Source organism: Mercenaria mercenaria, unplaced genomic scaffold, assembly GCF_021730395.1.
Source record: "Mercenaria mercenaria strain notata unplaced genomic scaffold, MADL_Memer_1 contig_4307, whole genome shotgun sequence".
NCBI lineage: Eukaryota > Metazoa > Mollusca > Bivalvia > Venerida > Veneridae > Mercenaria > Mercenaria mercenaria.
Window position 1 is genome coordinate 981 of NW_026462527.1, and position 22,265 is coordinate 23,245.

General features: G+C 35.3%; 1 protein-coding gene across 1 annotated transcript in view; it reads right to left on the bottom strand.

The window, feature by feature from the left end:
• Window positions 1-2,049: 2,049 nt before the first annotated feature.
• Window positions 2,050-22,265, bottom strand: part of LOC128553773 (uncharacterized) — a 39,041-nt gene continuing 18,825 nt past the window's right edge. The window contains exons 5-7 of the mRNA XM_053534949.1: window positions 9,782-12,400; window positions 2,471-2,595; window positions 2,050-2,154 (exon numbers count right to left, since the gene is read on the bottom strand). Coding sequence (XP_053390924.1) covers window positions 2,050-2,154; window positions 2,471-2,595; window positions 9,782-12,400 — 2,849 coding nt within the window. The remainder of the gene's footprint in view (window positions 2,155-2,470; window positions 2,596-9,781; window positions 12,401-22,265) is intronic.

The following is a 22,265-nucleotide window of genomic DNA, read 5'->3' on the forward strand; positions in this document are numbered from 1 at the left end:
CAAATTAATAAAGAATGAGGGCTTTAATCACTACTAGAATACATTCTGCATGAAATGAGACGGTTTTTATGTTCATAAATCCCACAAGGCAAGCTGTGCAGATCGAAACCGGAAGTAGGTATTTATTGCATGGACTAGAGCAAAAATGCGCCATGCAAAAATGCGCCATTTTTAGGGTAGCAGACCACAACTGGCTGGCATTTCGCTAGGAACTACCCAACCCTCTATTTTCTTTTCATTTTTTCGTTAATTTGTGATAGAACATTCATGAAAAATAGGTGTAGGAAAAGAGTGATGTTCTAAAAAAATAAGTAAAGACGACCAGAAGTTGTTGTTGTTTTTTCCATGAAAAAAAAGAAGGATTTAAATTATTGACCTAATAGAAAGATCTGTAGCAGCTGTTAAATACATTTTGATAGATAAAGGTAAATAACCGTTTTTTATTGGAAACTGAAGTGAGTCTTGAATTACCTCCCTTTCGTTTAACGAACAGACATAATCAAAATATTATATTTTTGGCTGTAAAATATATTTATGCTAGACAATAAAGCGAATTAATATCATAGATTCCACTTTATAATCAGCGATTCTTATTTGAATAAATACTTTCGCGTTACAAACACTGGATATTCCCCAGTATTATTTTTATGGGTGTAAAAGCAATTCGGAAGATTTGCTGCAAAAATAAATACGTTTTACTTTCTGTATATCTGCGATACGCAACTAAGATGATGTCTGGGCCTGGCCTATGGCACTGACCTTCAGTTACAGAGATGTTGCACTTTCCATTACCTTTCATGAACAGACTCAATCAAACCGAGTCTGCTATTATTTTGAATTCTATAATTCCAAAGGATCTTCTATCCGATTTATTAACTATCACAACGGCAATCTTTAAGTTCCGTATGGCGGCTGTAAAATGTATTCCCGTACTTGGATTCAGTGTACTTATCTTTTCTGGTACTTTCGGATTATGGAGTCCATTCAATACATGTATAATAGAGTTCCGCTTAAGCCGGTGCTTTGAGGGTGGGGGTGGGGGTGGGGGCAGGGGCGTTAGAGATGTTGCACTTTCCATTATTTTTCATAAATAGATTCAATCAAACCGAATTTGCTAATATTTTGCTTGGTTGCATTTTATGCTTCCAAAGGATCTTCTTACAAATTTTATTCTTGTCAAACGGGAAAAACATTGTTATGGAGAAGCCGGATGCACATATATATGGCACAGTGCCAATAAGAAATTTCAAAAGTCAATGTTATTTCAAGTTTTTTATTACGTTTCTTAAGACAATTTGATCGAATATTGACATATAAAACCTGTGATATACCATATTGCAAATGCCTAACAACATGGCTGGCATAGATTGAAGAAAATAAGGTTCAGAGTTAAAATAAGTTTTATAACAACATGTGTGAAAAGATGAGGGATACAGTACTTTTGAGGTCGTTGTCCGGACGAAAAAAGTAACAATAATAACACCAAATAATAAACATTTTTTCACAAATTACCTTTGTACGCTAGACTTTTGGTCATGACCTTGACCTTAATCACACTTTACCGAAAAGGGAAAGTCTGAACATAAATATAATGGACCGAAGGCCTTATAAGTCAAAGTCGAAGGAGCAACGAGACCATCCTTTCATACGTTGAGAGTGACGGAAAGCTTTTTACTTTGGCCTTTAATATTTAGATATAGAATTATTCATAAAATAGAGCTATTCATCTGCCATAATAATTTTTTGTTATTATTGCTACTGGCGATTACTCATCTTTGGACCTTTTATTGTTGTTACTGCTCCTGCTGTAACTGCAACGGTTACTGCTAATTCCTCATGCGACTGCTAATTTCAGGCTTTTGCTACTGCAACTGCTATTACCAATGAAACGCGTGTACTAATGCAACTGCTGCTATTGCTAATGCCGATTTCAAATGATTCTACTTCTATAGTTTTCACCGCTTTCTGCCAGTTTCAAACTTTTCTTGTTGCTTCTGCTTCTATTGTTACAGCACGTAACTGCTGCTACTGCCAGTTTTATAAGTGTGCTTATGCTGCTGCTGCATCTTCGTCTGCTACTGCGAATGTTAAGTTTGTACTACTGCTACGACAGCTACTACGTTTTTCTTCCGCTATTGCTGCATCTACTACTGCCTATAATATAATATGATAATGGTAACCTTGATTTTGATAATGGTACTACTGCTACACTACTGCATATTGTACGTTACTGCTACTGCTACCACTGTTTCTACCAACTGCACATTTTTGCAACTATTATTACTATTGCTACTCGCTATTTTGTATTTTGGCTATTGCTATTACTGCTTTCAATTTTTTTTTCTACTAGTATTAATGTTACTGCTATTGACGCTTATGCAACTGCCGTTTCAATATTCTTGGTATCGCTGGTATTACTACAGTAACCGCTTCTACTGCTACTGATCAATGCCTCAGTTTCTACTTTTACAGCAACTGTTCTCTGCTTGAGGCTGTTAATGAAATTTCTCCCTGCCTCTACTGCTGCAGCTACCTCTGCTACTGATATTGCTGTTACTTTTACATTTGGTTTTACGTATGATGTTGCTGCTACTGCTGCAATATACAATTTCAAAGTATTGCTTCCGCTACATCACTGTTTTTGCCAATTTTGAATAATTGCTTTTGCTACTGCTGCCCTGCTTTAGCTGCCCCTGTTCTTGCTGTTATCATAGTTTGTCTATGCTACTATGCGTCTGCTAAGCCAATGTTAACTTTTACTGTCACTTTTACTACGGTCTAAGGCTATTGCCAATTTTAAAATGTTTACTACTGCCAAGGCTTCAACTGCTACTTCAAAGTTTATATATTCGCTACTACTTTAACTGCCTATTTAAAATTTTGCTACTGCTTCAGCTGCTGCCAATCTGTCGTATTTTCTTCTAGTACAGTATTTCTGCTACTGCGATTTCAGTTTCTGCTTGTGTCAGTTATACGTTTTTGATAACGCTTGTTCTTCTTTTGTTTCAAAAGCCTGCTACTGAAATCTGCTTCCACTGCTACAGCGTTTACTGTTATTGCTACTGCTACAACCAGTCTTACATATGTTATGCTACTTCTTAAGCAACTGCCAATTTCCCAATTGTGCTACCTCTGCTGCTATTTTAATATTTTTGTAACTGCTATGGCTTGTGTTGTTGCTGTTATTGACATTTTTACGTTTCTACTTTCGCAAGTCTTACTTCAAATTTTAATTCTGCTACAATTGCTATACTGCTGCTACCAATTTTATTCGACCTTCTAAAATCGTATTATTGGAACGTCCCTTGCGGACGAAAGGTTGGCCGGGCTGGCGGCGTTCACAAACCTTGTCCGGAGTAACTTTTCTTCATGCATGGCGGGATTTTGATGTAACTTTGCACACAAAAGTTAACCATCATGAGACGGGGTGTCGAGCGTAAGAACTAGTCCCTAGGTCTAAGGTCAAGGCCACACTTTGAGGTCAAAGTTAAAATTTAAAAAAAGTAGAAGTAACTTGCCATAAATGTTTATCGCCATGAGACAGAGTGTCATATGCAAGCATCAGATCCCTTTATCGAAGGTCAAGGTCACACTTGAGGCCAAAAGTCGGATGTATACAAGGATGGCTCTTTCTGGAGCATTTCGTGTTCATGCATAAAGGGACTTTGATGTAACTTGACAGTTAAGTTCGCCGCCTTGTGACGGAGTGTTATACGCAACAACAAGGTCCCTAGGTCTAAGGTCATTATCACATTTTGAGGTCGAAGGTCAAATTCAAGAACGACTTTGCCTGGAACATATCCTCTTCATGCATGGAGGGAGTTTGATATTACTTGGCATAAATGTTACGTGAGGCAACCTTGCTTTTAGAATTACTCCCCTTTGATTTTGTCTGTAAATTGCTTATATTTTTACTTTTTATTCCTGGCCGAAGTGAAAACAATGAGACCACTTTCCTAGGGTACAACATGCATGTTACATTCCATTTTTAGGTATTTATGACATGTCTCTACCTGTTTAAGGAGTTTTGTGCGGACTTAATATATAATTTACATACAGATTTTTTAGAATTAACTTCCCTTTGATTTGCTATAGATAACATATATTATAACTTTTTTTCTTTATTGGCCAAAATAATCCACACGAAATTTGCTATGACCGGCGTATAGTGTTACAATCTGGCACGCAGTTGCGTTTGCCAATTCCAAAATTTGCCATTTCAAATGCTACTGTCAGTTTTACGTTTTGGCACTACTCTTTCTACTATCAATTTAAAAGTCTGCTACGGCTGCTACTGCCACTGCTATTGTCAATTTAATATTTTTGATACTGCTTCTTTTTCTATATACTAGTATAAGGAGAAATTTTTACCGGATTTTAAAGTTTTTGCGAATTAAGCGCGTTCTGAGTACTGAGTTAATTAGTGCAAAGTCTTTTTCGTTACAAGATAAAATGCATGGGAAATAAACTTTCATTTTTTGTTTCTTCCAGGGCTTTACTGAAGGTCTTACCACAATATGTACAACAGGAGTGCCAGACTGTCACAAAATACGCTCGTAGAGAGTGGACAAGGCTAAATTCGCTGTTTTTCGAGCAATTCAAAGGCCATATTCCAAGACTACCTCTACTGGGGCGATTTGCCTGGTTATTAAACTTGGCCGAGATATTATACCCACATAAATTATCAGCAAGTATGGTGAAGATCGGATGAAAACTCTTTGACTTACCTTACGAGAGCGGACAAGGCTAAGTTCGCAGTTTTAATTCAAGGATCATAATCCAAGAGTGCATTGGGCGATTTGGCTGGTTATTATACTTGGCCAAGATATTACGCCAAATAACATTCTCAGCAAGTTTTGTGAAAATCGGATGAAAACCGATCGACTTAGAGAGCTGACATGCTTTGGATGCCGACCACTTGCCCGCCAAGGGTACGCCCCGCTCTTTCAGAGTCAGGCGTATAATAATGAGTAATTGAATTAATTATTTAGGAGATCGTTGGGATGTTATGGCCAAAAACAGTAACTATTGTTGTTTTCTAATTTTATTTAATAAATATTAATATTCCATAAAATACAATGACATTCCATAAGAAATTAAGAAATGTTTATTGCATAAAATATTTGCCTATAGATAATCATTTTACATGCCTCCTGTGTAAGACGGTTTTTGTCCTCGACACGAGGGACAGTATGGAATGAAAAAAGAAAGAAACGAGCATTTATCCAAGCCGTCCAAGGGATGGACAAAACAGGTGTCTTACACAGGCAGATATGTAAAATCTTTTTTCTTGCCTATCACGTTCAAAATAGAACATTGTGACTAAAAGGAGCATTATTTTATAGTTAATGATGTCAGGATCTACTTTGTGACGTCAGCTTAGTGCACGCTATTTTAGAAAGACAACAATATTTATCCCGGGCGCGTGCCCGGACAAATGTGTACTTTTCTCACTAGATAGGCAAGAAATAGTTCTTTATCATCTGATTTTAAGTACATACAATTTGACTTAGAATATAAACATTATAAAATTAAACACAAGATATGATGCAGAAAATATAATCAAACACATGCGCAGTAACGTGCTAAAATTTATACATAATACTGCATTTTGGTTATTATATATCTAAGCACTTTAAATTGATCATTTACAATGACAATAGAAAAATATTTTACATACACTATCTTTACACCAAACACAAACACATTGTTTATTATATACCCATTATAAATTCTGTCAAAAATACAGCTTGCATTTCACAAGGAAATAAGAACAGGCTGAAAAAATCCCGTATTGTACCTTCCGTATTATATAATGCAGGACTTCTTTCATTAATATGCATGAGCTGACACATTTATACAAATAGCACACACAAAAACATCACTCATTTCATTTTAACATCAATAAACATTTAAGATTTCGTTCGATTACAAATAAACAAACAAAAAGATGGGGATATATAATAAAAGGGCCATTACAACAGTGGTTAGATCTGGGATTTTGTATTCGGTTCTCGTGGATTTTGCAAGAACGGATCACACTCGGCGCTTGAGCGCCTCGAGAGATCCGATCTGGCAAAATCCACTCGAGCCGAATACAGCATCCTAGATCAAGCTACTGTTATAATAACCCTATTATATAATGATGGCTGTAATATATGACAATGCCTTATAGTCCAAATCCCGTTATATTAAATCAGGATGTAGCCAGGTACGTAGAACAGATTTTAAAGCACTATAAGTATTCAAAGTCTGCTATTGTTTATGAATGGACGCGAATATCTATGGTACGGTTTTGAGGTCAGCGATGTTTTTGTACTTTCGATAATCGGACTAGTCTGTTATTGTACTATTTAGCTGACCTGTCAAAACATGTTTCTGGCTTTCATGTTAATTGTATATTGGCCAGAACGGACAACACTGAAAGCCGGAAACAGGTTTTGACAGGTGAAATAAATTGTACAATATTTAAGGATGTTGTTCGTACAATCTGATTTGAAAGAGTTTGTGAGAGATATAATTATTCAGTTTAGCGATGAAATAAATGCGGCCTCAACAGCTGTCACAGTACGCATGTAAGGTATGTAATAATTGAACTTTATCGGTATGCTTTTTTTTTTAATCATCATATTTAATATTTATATATATGAGCGAAATAGATAAATTAAAATAACATAGAAGTCTATTGTGCACTGTAATATCATTTTTCAAATACAGTATGTATTACATATGTTAATGGAACTGTATGTATGTTCAATTAAGATGTTCTAAAATACTATCTGTAAAGCTAGGTTCGGTAAACATGTGCTTCACAGTGTTAAGAAAGGAAAATGTTTCTTTTTTTCAGAATGATACTGATTTGTATTAAATATAATTAAGATTAAATGAAAAGATGAAAAAAAATATCAATGTTGTGAAATGAAATTAACTACACGCAATCAAAGTACTTTAAAAAATGTTAACTGAAAAAAGGCATCGTCTGAATATTGAACCCTGGGCGTTCGAGTGACAGGCAATAAATTTACCACTACACCATTCCTACTCATTACATTTCAGCTGGTTTATTTCAATAAAGTACAGAATATCATGCTAATTACCCTAATTGGCAGATGAGTCTTGAAATTGAACTCTCATGTGTCAAAATCAAACTATACTATCTACACAACAATGATTATGGTATTTGATCATTCAGTTGAACTTCCATTGAAAATATTTACACAGTCACGAATGCTCAAATCCAGTTTCTTATTTGAGTTATCTATGAAATGACCTTCACAATTCTGCTTTGTACATTTTACTGCGGTCAGTTTGATACTACGTAAATTGATAGATTTTTAGAGGAATGCGCATAATAACGCGCATTGCTCGTGCAATAGGCTACAGTTATGATATTACACTCAGTATTAGGGGACTGGTAGGATTCATACCGGTGATAGATATCTTGTAACAGTCTGATATAGATATATCTATAAGCCGTTTGTGATTCGTAAGATCAATACTAACAATGACCTTCACATGGATCCACAAAACATTTGATCTGTCTTAATGAAATCTGTTTTAGATATATTGCCTGTGATAGGAACGTGCATAATGACGTGCTTTGCTCGTACGATAGATTATAGTGACTGAGCATACCACTAACAGGGGACAGGCAGGATTTATATCGGTGACAGATATCTTGTTACAATCTGATATAGATAAGCCGTGTAGTTGTTTGTGATTCGTGAGATCAATAGCATGACCTTCACATCTATCCTTGGTATATTTTACTGCGGTCAGTTTTATATAACTTAAATTAATGGATTTTGATGAGAATGTGCATAATGATGTGCACTGCTCGTGCGATTGATTACAGTGTTCGATGTCACACCTCACAGACCAGGTAGGATTTATACCGGTGATAGATATCATGTTACAGTCTGATATAAGATAACTCTATAAGCCGGTTGTAATTCGTAAGATTAATAGCATGACCTCCGCAAGCATTCTCAATACATTTGATCTGTCTTAATGAAGTCTCTTTTAAAGATATTGCATGTGATAGGGACGAGCATAATGACGTGCATTGTTCATACGATAGATTGGAGTCACTGATTCTACACAGCTTGTACCAGGTATGATTTACACCGGTGACAGATATCTTGTTACAGATTTCCATAGCTGTTTGTGATTCGTAAGATCAATAACGTGACCTTCACGTGTATCCTTGGTACATTTGACTGCGGTCAGTTTTATATATTTATCAAAATTATTGAATTTTGATAGGAATGTGCATAATGACGCGCATTGCTCGTGCGATAGATCACAGCTACTGATGTCACACCTTCCATACAAGGTAGGATTTATACCGGTGATACGTACAAATGTATCTTGTTACAGTGTGATATAGATAATTCCCATTTCGGTTCGTGATTCGTAACATCAATAACGTGACCGTCACATGCATCCTTGGTACATTTGACTGCGGTCAGTTTTATATTACGTAACATATTGGATTTTGATAGGAATGTGCATAATAACGCGCATTGCTCGTGCGATAGATCACAGTTACTGATGACACACCTCCCAACCAAGGTAGGATTTATACCGGTGATAGATATCTTGTTACAGTCTGATATAGATAAGTTCCATATCATTTTGTGATTTGTAAAATCAATAACGTGACCTTCACATGTATCGTTGGTACATTTGACTGCGGCCAGGTCTATACAATTTAAATAATTGGAATGTGATAGGAATGTGCATAATGACGCGCATTGCTCGTGCGATAGATCACAGTTACTGATGTCACAATTCCCATACAAGTTAGGATTTATACCGGTGATAGATATCTTGTTACAGTTTGATATAGATAACGTTAGCTGGTTGTGATTCGTAAGATCAATAACATGACCTTCACATGTATCCTTGGTACATTTGACTGCGGTTATTTTTATATGTGTTAAATTATTAGCTTTTAGTAGGAATGTGCATAATGACGCGCATTGATCGTGCGATAGATCACAGTTTCTGATGGTACACGTCCCATGCGAGGTAGGATTTATACCGGTGATAGATATCTTGTTACAGTCTGATATAAATAATCCCCTTGACAATTTGCTATTCGTAAGATCAATATAATGACATTCACATGTATCCTTGGTACATTTGACTGCGGTCAAGTATATACTTTCTAGATTAATGGATTTTGATAGGAATGTGCATAATGACGTGCATTGCTCGTGTGATAGATTACAGTAATCGATGTAACACTCAGTCAGAGGACAGGTAGGATTTATACCGGTGATAGATATCGTGTTGCATTTTGATATAAATACATTCTTTATATGTGTGTGATTTGTAAGATCAATAACATGACCTTCACAAGCATCCTCAATACATTTGACCCCTCTTACTTCAATCTTGTGTAAAGATTCTGCTTGTGATAGGAATGAGCATAATGACGTGCATTGTTCGTGCGATAGATTACAGTGACTGATTTCACATCGCTTGATACATATAGGATTCATGCCGGTGATAAATATCGTGCTACAGGTTGATAAATATAATCTGTGTGGCTGCTTGTGATTCGTAAGACAAGTACGATGTAGCTCAGAATTTGACGTTTTGTCACAGCTGGATATCCTTATGTCGTGCAGTTGATTCTGACCAGAGAGGTCGATACAATGACCTTCACATTCAGGGTTAATACATATAACCTTGTACAATCTGAGCGTTCCTAATAATGTGGCTTGTGATAGGCATGATGATAATGATGTGCATTGTTCGTGTGATAACATACAGTTAGAGAGTATACATGATTCAAGAACCGTATTCTTTATACCGGAAACTGATGTTTTACTGTCTGATATCTTTATATTCTGCAATTGTCTATGATTAGTCAAATCAATAGCATGACTCTCACATTCGTCCTTAGAACATTTGATGCGATCTACTTCAAGAGTTCGTAATAACACTGCTTTTGACAAGCATGATAATAACAGTGAACATTGCTCGTGCGACAACTCAATGTTTGAGATTTTACAGGACTGAAGACAAGTATGGTTTATACCGGAAACTGATATTTTACTGCCTGATAACTCTGCACTCTGCAATTCTTTATGATTAGTCAAATCAATAGTATGACCCTCACATTCGTCCTTAGGACATGTGATGCAATCTATTTCAAGAGTTCGTAATGACACTGCTTGTGACAAGCACGATGATAACAGTGAACATTGCAAATGCGAAAACTCACAGTATGAGATTTTACAGGACTGAAGACAAGTAGGGTTTATACCGGAAACAGATATTGCATTGCCTGATAATTCTACACTCTGCAATTCTTTATGATGAGTCAAATAAATAGTAAGACACTGCAATTGAAACTTAGGATATGATGTGTCCATGTGATGTATTTCAAGAGTTCGTAGTGACACTGTTTGTGACAAGTATAATGATAACAGTGAACATTGCTCGGGCGACAACTCACAGTCTGACATTTTAAAGGACTTGAGACAAGTATGGTCTATACCGGAAACCGATATTTTACTGTCTGATAACTTTACACTCTGCAGTTCTTTATGATTAGTTATATCAATAGTATAATCCCATCCGTACTCACGACATCTGATGCTTTTCATTATAAGAGTTCGTAATGACACTGTTTGTGACAAGAATGATGTTAACGACAAACACTCCTCATATGATAGCATACTAGAACTCATGTCTATATAACATGTTTCGACACTAGTAGGAACTAAATCAGAAAAACGCTTAGATAACATTCCTGGAGAAATAATGTTATGATATAAATGACGTAGTTTACACTTAACCGCGGTTTCTTGATCGACGGAATAATGTTCTGATAAACAATATGAAGTCAAATCATGTATCTGACATTTTACCCAACGGTCCATGTTCTCATCGCTTGGTGTCAACTTATATATGCATTCACAAATATTTTCTACAAGACCTGGAACCAGTCCACATATCATTGTAAGTACATTTTCTAATCGCAGTATTTCGGTCACAGAAGTTTCTGGAGATACTGCAATGAGACCCTCGAGTATAGTAAGTGGAGTAACCGAGGAATGGGAATCAGAAATTCCCGATAGGTAACAGCTACAAATGTATAAAGCAGCAAAAAACTCCATGTAAGATGTATGAATAAATGAAAGTTGTGACTTCTCGTATGTCGGGTCGGCACAGTTGAATTCAGTTAGAATACCAGTCTTTAAAATTGCATCAATATCCGTAGCTGATATACCCAACGGCCGCAATTTGTGCTGACCGAACACAAATGATGAGTCATTACCCTTTATGTATACGTCGTGTGCTATTTTACCTAAAATAAGTAGCATTTCTGGATTTTCCTGACATCTAGGGTAATCAGCAACTGACGTTGGAAGTGAAAGATGTTTAAAACTACTACTTTGCAGTTTCGGATAATCCCCATGTCTTTCATATTCCCACCCAAGTATAGCATTGACAATGTGTATGTAAACAGAAGTTCTAGATTTACCTATATCATAATTATTGCAATACAGCCAGATTATCTGCTGCAGCAACATGGGTGCATTCTCAATATCTTTGAATGGTAAATCTGAAAGTGCGTCATTAAAGGCTGCGTAATCTGACTTTTTATCCATTAAGTTCATGTATTTTTTTATCATATATTGGACAGAGTTTCCATCCTTTAAACCCAAGAGAATTACTTTCAAATCGCAGTCTGAGGACTTCATTTTTAAGATACCGCGAGATGATGGCCGAGATGTTGTAAGTATTGTAGATTCACCTGCCTGTGAAGATTTCGGTATCCATTGTGGTCTCCGTGAATTAGACGGTGTCAACTCGTCTAAACCATCTGCAATAATGAGAACACGCTCCAAATCGTTTGTGAATATATCGTCAACTAGAGTCTTATACATTTTTAACCGACCTTTTATCATATTTACAATGTCATCAGTATCTTCCTGCATTTCGCGTAAAGGTACATAAAATAAGAAATCAAACTGATTCATACCGTACGTGTCGTTGTCTTTTTCTTGTGTCACGCCCTCCTCGTCCATAACGACTGAATCGTCAGTGTTTCTTCTTTCTTTAATGGAGCTGCACCAGTGTTGCATCATCATTTTACAAAGGGAACTTTTTCCAGTTCCCACGTCTCCTACGATAAAAATTTTCCTATTTCTTTTTCCGACTGTGCCAAATAAGTCGCCTATTTCTATATGTTTGTTATTTGTTGCCCTGATTTCTCCAGCTTCAGTTGTGTTTCCGTCCTTGTCGTTTTCTCCGACAACCATTCTAGGTGATGCATAAACATCACTGATGTTGACGTTATTTTGTTCCGTCTTTAGAGGAGAAATCGATGTCTTTACATCTTCCTTCTGATATTCATCCACCAGGTGTTGTTGGAGATCTGAAAGTGATTATTGTTCAATACTGACTTACAGAACTAGACACAAGTCAAACATTTGGATCTTAGGCTTTGTATAAATTTAGATTCTATACACTGTATTATTTATTCATAGATATTTTAACATGTGTTGATCAGAAATGTCTGCAACCAGTGTGTTAAGAATAAATAGTCGCATACAAAATGATGAAAAACATAAAACCTTGGATCTATTTACATGTAATACTGACATTCTGTAAAACCTAATAAAATTTAAGAAATTGTTCTGTATAAGTACACAAAACCGACATTAAAGAGCTGAACTGTAAATAAAATTGTTTCACGTTTCCGTCTACATCGAGCAAGACACTATGTCAAACTGTCAGAAAACATTTTCCATGGACACATATATCCCTATTTTAATACGCGATAGTATCACATTACAACATGAATGAATTACAACACAAGCGAATGCAACTACTAATATATTTCTTCAAAAATTGAAAAAAAATAAATGAATGTATCACTGTTATAATTGCTATTGAAACTGCAACCCATACGTTAATTAATAAAAGATAATATGAAAGACAATATAAACTGATGCAAATGTTTACATGTGAATATATCCTGAATATATCTAGCACAGATTTATTAATTCTACGTAAAATTACACTTAAAAGTTTCTAATGCATTGGTTTATAAAGTGACTGCCACAATTTTCCGTTATGAACATATGTTTTATTGAATCGTCATTATGCGACCATAGATTAAATAGAAAAAGTATAAACTCCACAGGCAACTGAACACGACGAAAACAAAAATGTAGCAGGCTCAGTTTGATTGAGCATATTCATGGACAATAGTAGTAAGTGCATGCTACCATCCACGCCCTCAGTCCCCGGGTTGGACAGAACTCAACATTTGAACATGCTACAAGAACAAAAACAATTTAGAAAAATCCACAGTGTGTTCATATGGCGGTGCACATGGAACCTTCAATGATACACAAGCGTGTAATTCCACTGATAAGCCCAAATAAATTGTTTTTGCACAAGGAAGACATCAAAAGAATTCCAAACATACTGCGAAACAGAGCAACTGGAAACGCTTTGCAACTTAAAAAATAACTCACACTTCTAGAATCTAGAATTCTTGACCTTTTCAAGATATTTATTAATTTATGATGTCATTACATTTCTTGATATAGGATAGACCTTGCCGACGCGACGACCGTATCTCTTTACATTTAAATCTTACCTATCTAAATACGTGTTGTGTTCCACCTTCTACATTTGATCGACTGCTAGTCACACTCAAATTATTAGGTAGATTAAAGGCCTTTTAAGCATTTTGAATCTATGACCTACGACGCAGACTTTGAAGTTAGAAAAAAGTGGGTGGGATATGATTTATCTGCAAAAAATTACAAAGTTTTGGTGCATGAAATGGATACTGTTTCAACTGTTATAAGTACGCAAAGAATTGCTCACTTAAATAGAAATAAAAAAAAAACCCTCAAATAAGAAAGTTACTGTTGAATTACATACGACTTCTTGTGTATATTCAAAGTCAGCAATTAATATTTTTTGTGCGAAAATAATAGCGCTTTACCTTGTCCAAACATTTATCAATATCCTACAGATTCTAATTTAAAGAAAAACAAGAGGGCCATGATGGCCCTAGATCGCTTACCTGAGAAATACACCACAACACACCATAACAGTGTAAACATCTTTGACCTAGTGATTTGATCATCATGGGAACAAAAATCTGACCAATTAGAGCCAAAATCTTGAGTATATGTAAGTATTTCCTTTGATTAGTTACCTAGTGTTTGACACCAGATGACCCATATTCGAACTTGACCTAGATTTCATCAAGGCTATCGTTCTGACCAAATTAATTTTCATGAAGATCAATTGAAAAATACAGCCTCTATCGCATACACAAGGTTTTTTCTTTGATTTGACCTAGTGACCTAGGTTTTGACCCCAGACTACTCATATTCGAACATGACCTAGATTTCACTAAGGCAAACATTCTGACCAGATTTATGAAATTCCAGTGTAAAATGCAGCCCCTATTCTGACCAAGTTTTTATCGCAGATACAATCTTTTCCTTTGATTAGACCTAGTGACCTACTTTTTGACTCCAGATAGCCCATATTTGAACTTACCTTGATTTCATCAAGGCAATCATTCTGACTAAAACTCATGAAGATTAATTAAACAAGAGGACCATGATGGTCCTGAATCGCTCACCTCTTCCCACATGACCCAGTTTTGAGTATGACGTCGTTTCTTCTATTATTTGACATAGTGACCTAGTTTTTGAGCTCATGTGACCCAGTTCTGAACTTGACCTAGATATTATCAAGATAAAAATTCTGACCAATTTTCATGAAGATCCATTGAAAAATATGGTCTCTAGAGAGGTCACAAGATTTTTTTTTTATTATTTGACCTATTGACCTAGTTTTCGAAGGTACGTGACCCTGTTTTGAATTTTACCTAGATATCATCAAGGTGAACATTCTCACTAATTTTCATGAAGATCTCATGAAAAATATGGCCTCTAGAGAGGTCACAAGGTTTTTATATTTTTATACCTACTGGCCTAGTTTTTGACCGCACGTGACCCAGTTTCGAAATTGACCTAGATATCATCAAGGTGAACATTCAGATCAATTTTCATGAAGATCCATTGAAAAATATTGCCTCTAGAGAGGTCAAAAGATTTTTCTAATTTTAGATATACTGACCTAGTTTTTGACCGTAGTTGGCCCAGTTTCAAACTTGTCCTAGATATCATCATGATGAACATTCAGACCAACTTTCATACAGATCCCATGAAAAGTATGGCCTCTAGAGAGGTCACAAGGTTATTTTTATTATTTGACCTACTGACCTAGTTTTTTAAGGCACGTGATACAGTTTAAAACTTGACCTAGATATCATCAAGATGAACATTCTGATTAATTTTCATGAAGATCCATTCAAGGGTATGGCCTCTAGAGAGGTCACAAGGTTTTTCTATTTCAAGACCTACTGACCTAGTTTTTGAATGCAGTTGATACAGTTTCAAACTTGACCTATATATCATCAAGATAAACATTCAGACCAACTTTAATACAGATCCTATGAAAAATATGGCCTCTAGAGAGGTCACAACGTTTTTATATTATTTGACCTACTGACCTACTTTTTGATGGCACGTGACCCACTTTCGAACTTGACCTAGATATCATCAAGTTAAACAGTCTGACCAATTTTAATGGAGATCCATTCACAAGTATGGCCTCTAGAGAGGTCAAAAGGTTTTTCTATTTTTAGACATACTGACCTAGTTTTTGACCGCACATGACCCTGTTTCGAACTTGACCTAGATATTATCAAGATAAACATTCAGGTTAACTTTCATACAGATCCTATGAAAAATATGGCCTTTAGACAGGTCACAAGGTTTTTCTATAATTTGACCTACTTACCTAGTTTTTGATGGCACGTGATCCACTTTCAAATTTGACCTAGATATCATCAAGATGAACATTCAGACCAATTTTCATACAGATCCCATGAAAAAATGGCCTCTAGAGAGGTCACAAGGTTTTTCTATTATTTGACCTACTGACCTAGTTTTTGACAACACGTAGCCTACTTTCGAAATTGACCTATATATCATCAAGGTGATCATTCTGACCAATTTTCATGAAGATCTCCTGAAATATATGGCCTCTAGAGAGGTTACAAGGTTTTTCTATTTTTAGATCCACTGACCTAGTTTTTGACCGCACGTGACCCAGTTTCAAACTTGACCTAGATATCATCAAGATGAACATTTAGACCAACTTTTATACAGATCCCATGAAAAATATGGCCTTTAGAGAGGTCACAAGGTTTTTCTATTATTTGACCTACTGACCTAGTTTTTGAAGGCACTTGACCCAGTTTCGAACTTGACCTAGATATTATCAAGATGAACGTTCTGACCAATTTTCATGAATATTTTTTGAAATATATGGCCTCTAGAGAGGTCACAAGTTTTTCTATTTTTAGACCTTCTGACCTAGTTTTTATCGGCACGTGACCCAGTTTCGAACTTGACTTAGATATCACCAAGTTGAACATTCTGACCAACTGTCATAAAGAACCCATGAAAAATGTGACCTCTAGAGTGGTCACAAGCAAAAGTTTACGGACGGACGCACGGACGGACGGACGCACGGACGACGGACGCCGCGCGATCACAAAAGCTCACCTTGTCACTTTGTGACAGGTGAGCTAAAAATAAAGCCTCTATCGCATACAAAAGGGTTTTCTTTGATTTGACCTAGTTACCTAGTTTTTGACCCCATATGACCCAATTTCCAACTTGTCCTAGATTTTATCAAGGTAATCATTCTGACTAAATTTCATGAAGATCAGTTGAAAAATACAACCTCTATCGCATACACAACCTCTATCGCATACACAAGCCAAATGTTTATTGACGACAGACGCGGGACATTGAGCGATGAGATAAACTCACCTGATCATTGCTATGTAAGCTAAAACACAGTATTTAGTTTGATTACAAAGTAGTGCATATGAAAAGAAACGGAATGTTGGTCAAGGAAGGCCACATTCCAAAACTAAAGGAGTATATTCCCCTTAATATTTATTGTTACAGAAGTCGAGTGACTTGCAATAAGGGCATAGAAATTTTTCCATTATTAATTTTCAACTTGGTATTTATGAGCTGCAATGCACTTAAATATCAAAACACATTGAACAAACTTTTGAAAATGTATTGTTTTAAAAATCCCTCAAATAAGGTATGGAATTTAGTTGAGAGGTCCAATCAATGTGTATATTTGCAACTGCAACTTTCTAATCTCATTCACAAAACTTACTAATACACAGAAGGAAAGTCAATTGTCAAAACTGGACAAAATATACAATTTTCACTTTAATCCCATTTATAATGTGTCCTTGAATTCTCCACCATACTTTCATAACTCTGTTTGCACGAGTTGCACGAGACTGCTGACATTCACGTAAACAATAGGGTCATGATGACCCAAGATCGCTCACCTGAGTAATATGAGCTACATATTTCAAATGTTAAACTGATGCTTAAATATTAAGAAAGTCAGTATGTCACATTCATGGTCAATGAAATTCAGTTTTAGGATCGGTGTGCAAAACTGTACATGTCATCCAAATTTCAAAGCTGTCTGTCAAAAAAAAAAAAAAAAAAAAAAAAAAAAACCCACAAAAAACAAGAAAGTAGGTCAGCAGGCCAAGATCACAATCAAGTGGCATCATATTACTAAGGGTCATCAGGTAATTATTAGTAAACTTGGAAATAGGATCCGATAATGTTTTAATTATTTTTCCTATATAACACATATAATAATTAAGTGACCCAGGGTCGGGGACTCTTTTAAACCAAGGGGCATAATTTGAACTATTTTGGTAGAGGACTACTAGGCAATGCACCACCTCAAATATCAAAAGCCTAGGTCGTGTGGTTTCAGACAAGAAGATTTTTTTAAGTTTTTTCCTATATTAGTCTATATAAAACACGGGACCCCAAAGGCAGGGCCTCTTTTCACCCCAGGGGTAAAATTTGAACAATTATGGGTGAAGACCATAAAACAATGCTACAAACAAAATACCAAAGGCCTAAGTCTTGTGGTTTCAGACAAGAAGATTTTAATTTGTTTTCCTATATACGACTATGTAAAACTTGGGACCCCCGGGGCGGGGCTATATTTGACCCTAGGGAAATAATTCGAATAATCTTGGTAGAGGACTACTAGATGATGCTACATACCAAATATCAAAGCCCTAGGCCATGTGGTTTTGTACAAAAAGATTTTCAAAGTTTTCCCCATGTAAGTCTTTATAAACTATGTGACACCCAGGGCGGGGCCATAGTTGACCCTAGGGCAATAATTTGAACAATTCTGATAGAAGACCACTAGGTGATGCTACACACCAGATATCAAAGCTCTAGGTCCTATGGTTTTGGACAAGAAGATTTTTAAAGCTTTTCATTCCAGTTGCCATGGCAACCAGAGTTCTGCATGGAATTCAATTCTTTGAACAAGTTTGAAAGGGGGCTACCCAAGGATCATTACTGTGAAGTTTGGTGTAATTCTGCCCAGTGGTTTTCAAGAAGATTTTTTTTTAGAAAATGTTGACGGACACACGACGGACGACGAACATTGACCGGTCACAAAGGCTCATCATGAGCCTTTGGCTCAGGTGACCTAAAAACGGGTCAGACAAGTTGTAAATGCAATATCATCTAAACGTAATTGATTGATAATGCAGTTCATGAAAACAATTACACTTTAACTGATCTGAGTAGAAGACGGTTTATATGTGACCTTATTAATTAATTTTGTATTTTGTTATTGCTGTCAAAAGGTATAACGGATGTGCCTCACAACTGAAAGCGGAAATGAGTTCGAATCGCAAAATAGACCACTGTAAGTAGTATTTTTTGATAAATGTTATGTGTAAAACTTTAACATTACAATAAGCATATTCTTAGTCGAAAAGGGGCCATAATTCAGTCAAAATGCTTGATAGAGTTGTCTTCTCCTGTTTACAAAATGGGTCATGATGGTTAACAAGTATGCAAAACATGAAAGCAATATCTCAATGGACTTTGAAAATATTTGGGGTGTTACGCAAACTTTAACATTTGTGTGACGCTAACGCCCATGCTAACGCAGGGGCGAGTAGGATAGCTCCCCTATTCTTCGAATAGTCGAGCTAAAAGTCATACATGTGCTGAGCCCTAAGTTGTCTCCCGTTGATTATTAGAGTTACCGTTCGTCGGGCGCAGTGAATCGCCGAGAAGTCGTGGGAAAATTAAAAACCATGTTAATAAACTAAAATTAACCACTTTTTCAAGATCAATTTCAGGTGATCGAAATTATGCATTTAACCCACCAGACCTGTGTAGCATCTAATATATCTGTACCAAGGTATTCATTGTGTAAAATGTCATGTTATGACCTTGCAATGCTAATCCCACTCTATTTTTTTGGTTTACCTATTTAATCAATGAGAAAGATGGCGTTCATCTCGAGTTGAAATGACATGGCGTTAAATTTTTACATGTTTAAGCAAACCTGGTGCGTTAGAAAGAAAATATCATACCTACAACATTATTTGTTCCACTGGTATTGTAAAAAAACATTTTTTTTCCTTACACAAAAGCTTAAAATTTTGTATTGAATATACTTTCACAAAGACCTCTGTTTTCCTACTACATTCATAGTACCACATCAATCCTTATCCACAAAGGACTGAATACAACAGGTGTCCATCAATATTATATCAATTTAGGAATATAAGTTTTTTTATCTTCCCACCATCATTTCCTTGAATATGCTTCCCTTCTTCATTTCTGTATGAACTTTAGCAATTGTTTGTTTGTTTGTTTTGGGTTTAATGCCGTTTTTCAACAGTATTTCAGTCATGTAACGGCGGGCAGTTAACCTAACCAGTGTTCCTTGGTTCCGCCTTTCCCGGGTTGGGCAATACTCCTATAAATAGATGAAGTGGGCAATAGTAGGCAATAAGCAGTTTTTCTATTTTTTGTTGTTTTACCAAAATAATTGAGTTTCTATTTTATAAAATGTGAGCTAATTCTTACATTAAGTTTTACTTTAACTTACTTGGAAACCATTGGTGAAGTGATAGGTAGCTGACAGAACAGTTTCATTAACAAAATTATGGTTTATTAACACAACAAAATATCTATATGTGAAAGTAAACACCTTTCAACATTTATAGTTAGATTTCGCTAGATCACAACTAGATTTTGCTTAACGTATGATAGGTTTTCTAACAATTTATGTCTGAAAAGATAGTCTACCAGTCTAGTTCTTCATTATCAAAAAGCATTCTGTAACTGAGTTTTGTCTGAAGAATACTAAAATTTGAAAACACCCTTTCAATTGACTAACACAGTGTAACACTTCAGTGTTTGAACTTTCAGACTGTCAACTTTGGCACTTACAACAGTGCCATCTTTTTTAATCATCCACAGTAACATTAAAACAATTCTACACAGGGTCCTTAAGTTTTTAAACCTGGGTTTTCCCAGTATTACCCACAGGGGTAGGCAATATGCTTAAAGATCTAGATTCACTACTATATAAGTGTCCCCCCACAATCCAATATATAACTCTCATCTTATCTGCTGCTTATCAGCGATTATGTAACCGTAACTGATTAGAGGGCAGTTAGCACAGCAGGGACCCCTAGACCATGAAGGTGTGTGCAGTGGAGTTGAAAGAAATTAATTTTTCTTCAGTGAAATGTGGAATGATAATAATATTAATTATTATTTTATATTATATAAATGATAATAACTATTACTTTAATGTTATAATAATGATAATAATGCTATTATTATTATTATTATATTACATAAAGGATGATTAAAGATACAGTAATAATATTGAAAATAATAATGATAATAAAACACAAGTATAGTGAAAACTTCATGAGTTCTTTGTGCTGACAAACAATATTTTTCTAATTGGAAACTGGGTTTCTTGTATTCATGTAGTCAACATTATTTGAACTTCAGATTATTTTGTTCCATCTATACTGAATTTTCATTTTCAGTATGTTGCCAAAAGTGACTTTTTTCATGCTTTGCTTTGTAACTTTGAAATGCACATTCTGTTTACAATTTTTAGACAAATGTTATTTACAGTATTCTGCAAGCTTTAGATGAGTGAAAGTCACATTTTTCTGAAATATCACAATTCTCCAGACATACTTTGAAAAAATAAGAATTTGCATATTTCTTTAAAGGTGGTCAATCACATTTAAACAACATTTAATGACATTTTTTACTTTTTGTATATTCTGGTAGAGAATTATTTAAGGAACAAAAAGACCGATTACATAGAGTTAGATTCCTATTTGAAATGTATATTTTATTATTTTTATAAAATTTTGTAATTACTCCCCTTTAATATGAAAGTATATAAAAAGCTGGGTATTTCTTTTTATTTCGATACAATGTCTAGATTTACATTTGCATTTGATTGACATATCAACGATTGAACAATCTGAACTAAAATGCAAGTTTAAAAGCTGTGTGTAGCTTCTGAATTCATTTATTTCCAATCTATCTTGGTTGCGCAACCAAGATAGGCAAAGGGAGGTAATAATAATTTTTCAAACTTGCGTTTCTAATGAATTCCATCTAAATACATAATTTTTAATGCAAATATTTTACAAATATATTACAGTATGTCTAATATTTATACATTTCCTTAGGCAAAGTATGTTTATCAAATTTATACTTATGATAAAATAACTCTATCTTGGTTGGGCAACCAGGATAGGAAAATGAAATTTTAAAAATACCTCCAGTGAAAATCTAATTTGTATTAAGTGTTAAGTGAACATAAATGAGTGTAAATGATCAGATGCTAAAGTTTCGAACAAATCCGTTACATGGCCAAAATCTGATTATCCACCTTTAAGTAAGTTTATCATTATTTTATTATTGTGAAAATAAGTTTCTGGTTATCTTACTATTGTGTTTGATCAACAAATATTTTTCTTTATATAGAAATGCAAAAAAAAAAGAACTAATATAACTTTAAAAATTATCAATTATATATCAATTTAAAATAAATTACATTGTTTCCACTTCTCACTAATTGATACACTTGTAAGGTAGACTGACTCTCCGATAAACATTGACTCTTGTTTATTGGAACCATACTGTGATGGTCATTAGCCCCTAACTGTGCTGGTGAAGACACAAATCACTTGGCCCACTGCCAAAATCTAGGCCTTTAAAACCCGGGATTTTGCCATTTTGCCAACCCTGCTTAGATATGACCTAATGACCTAGTTT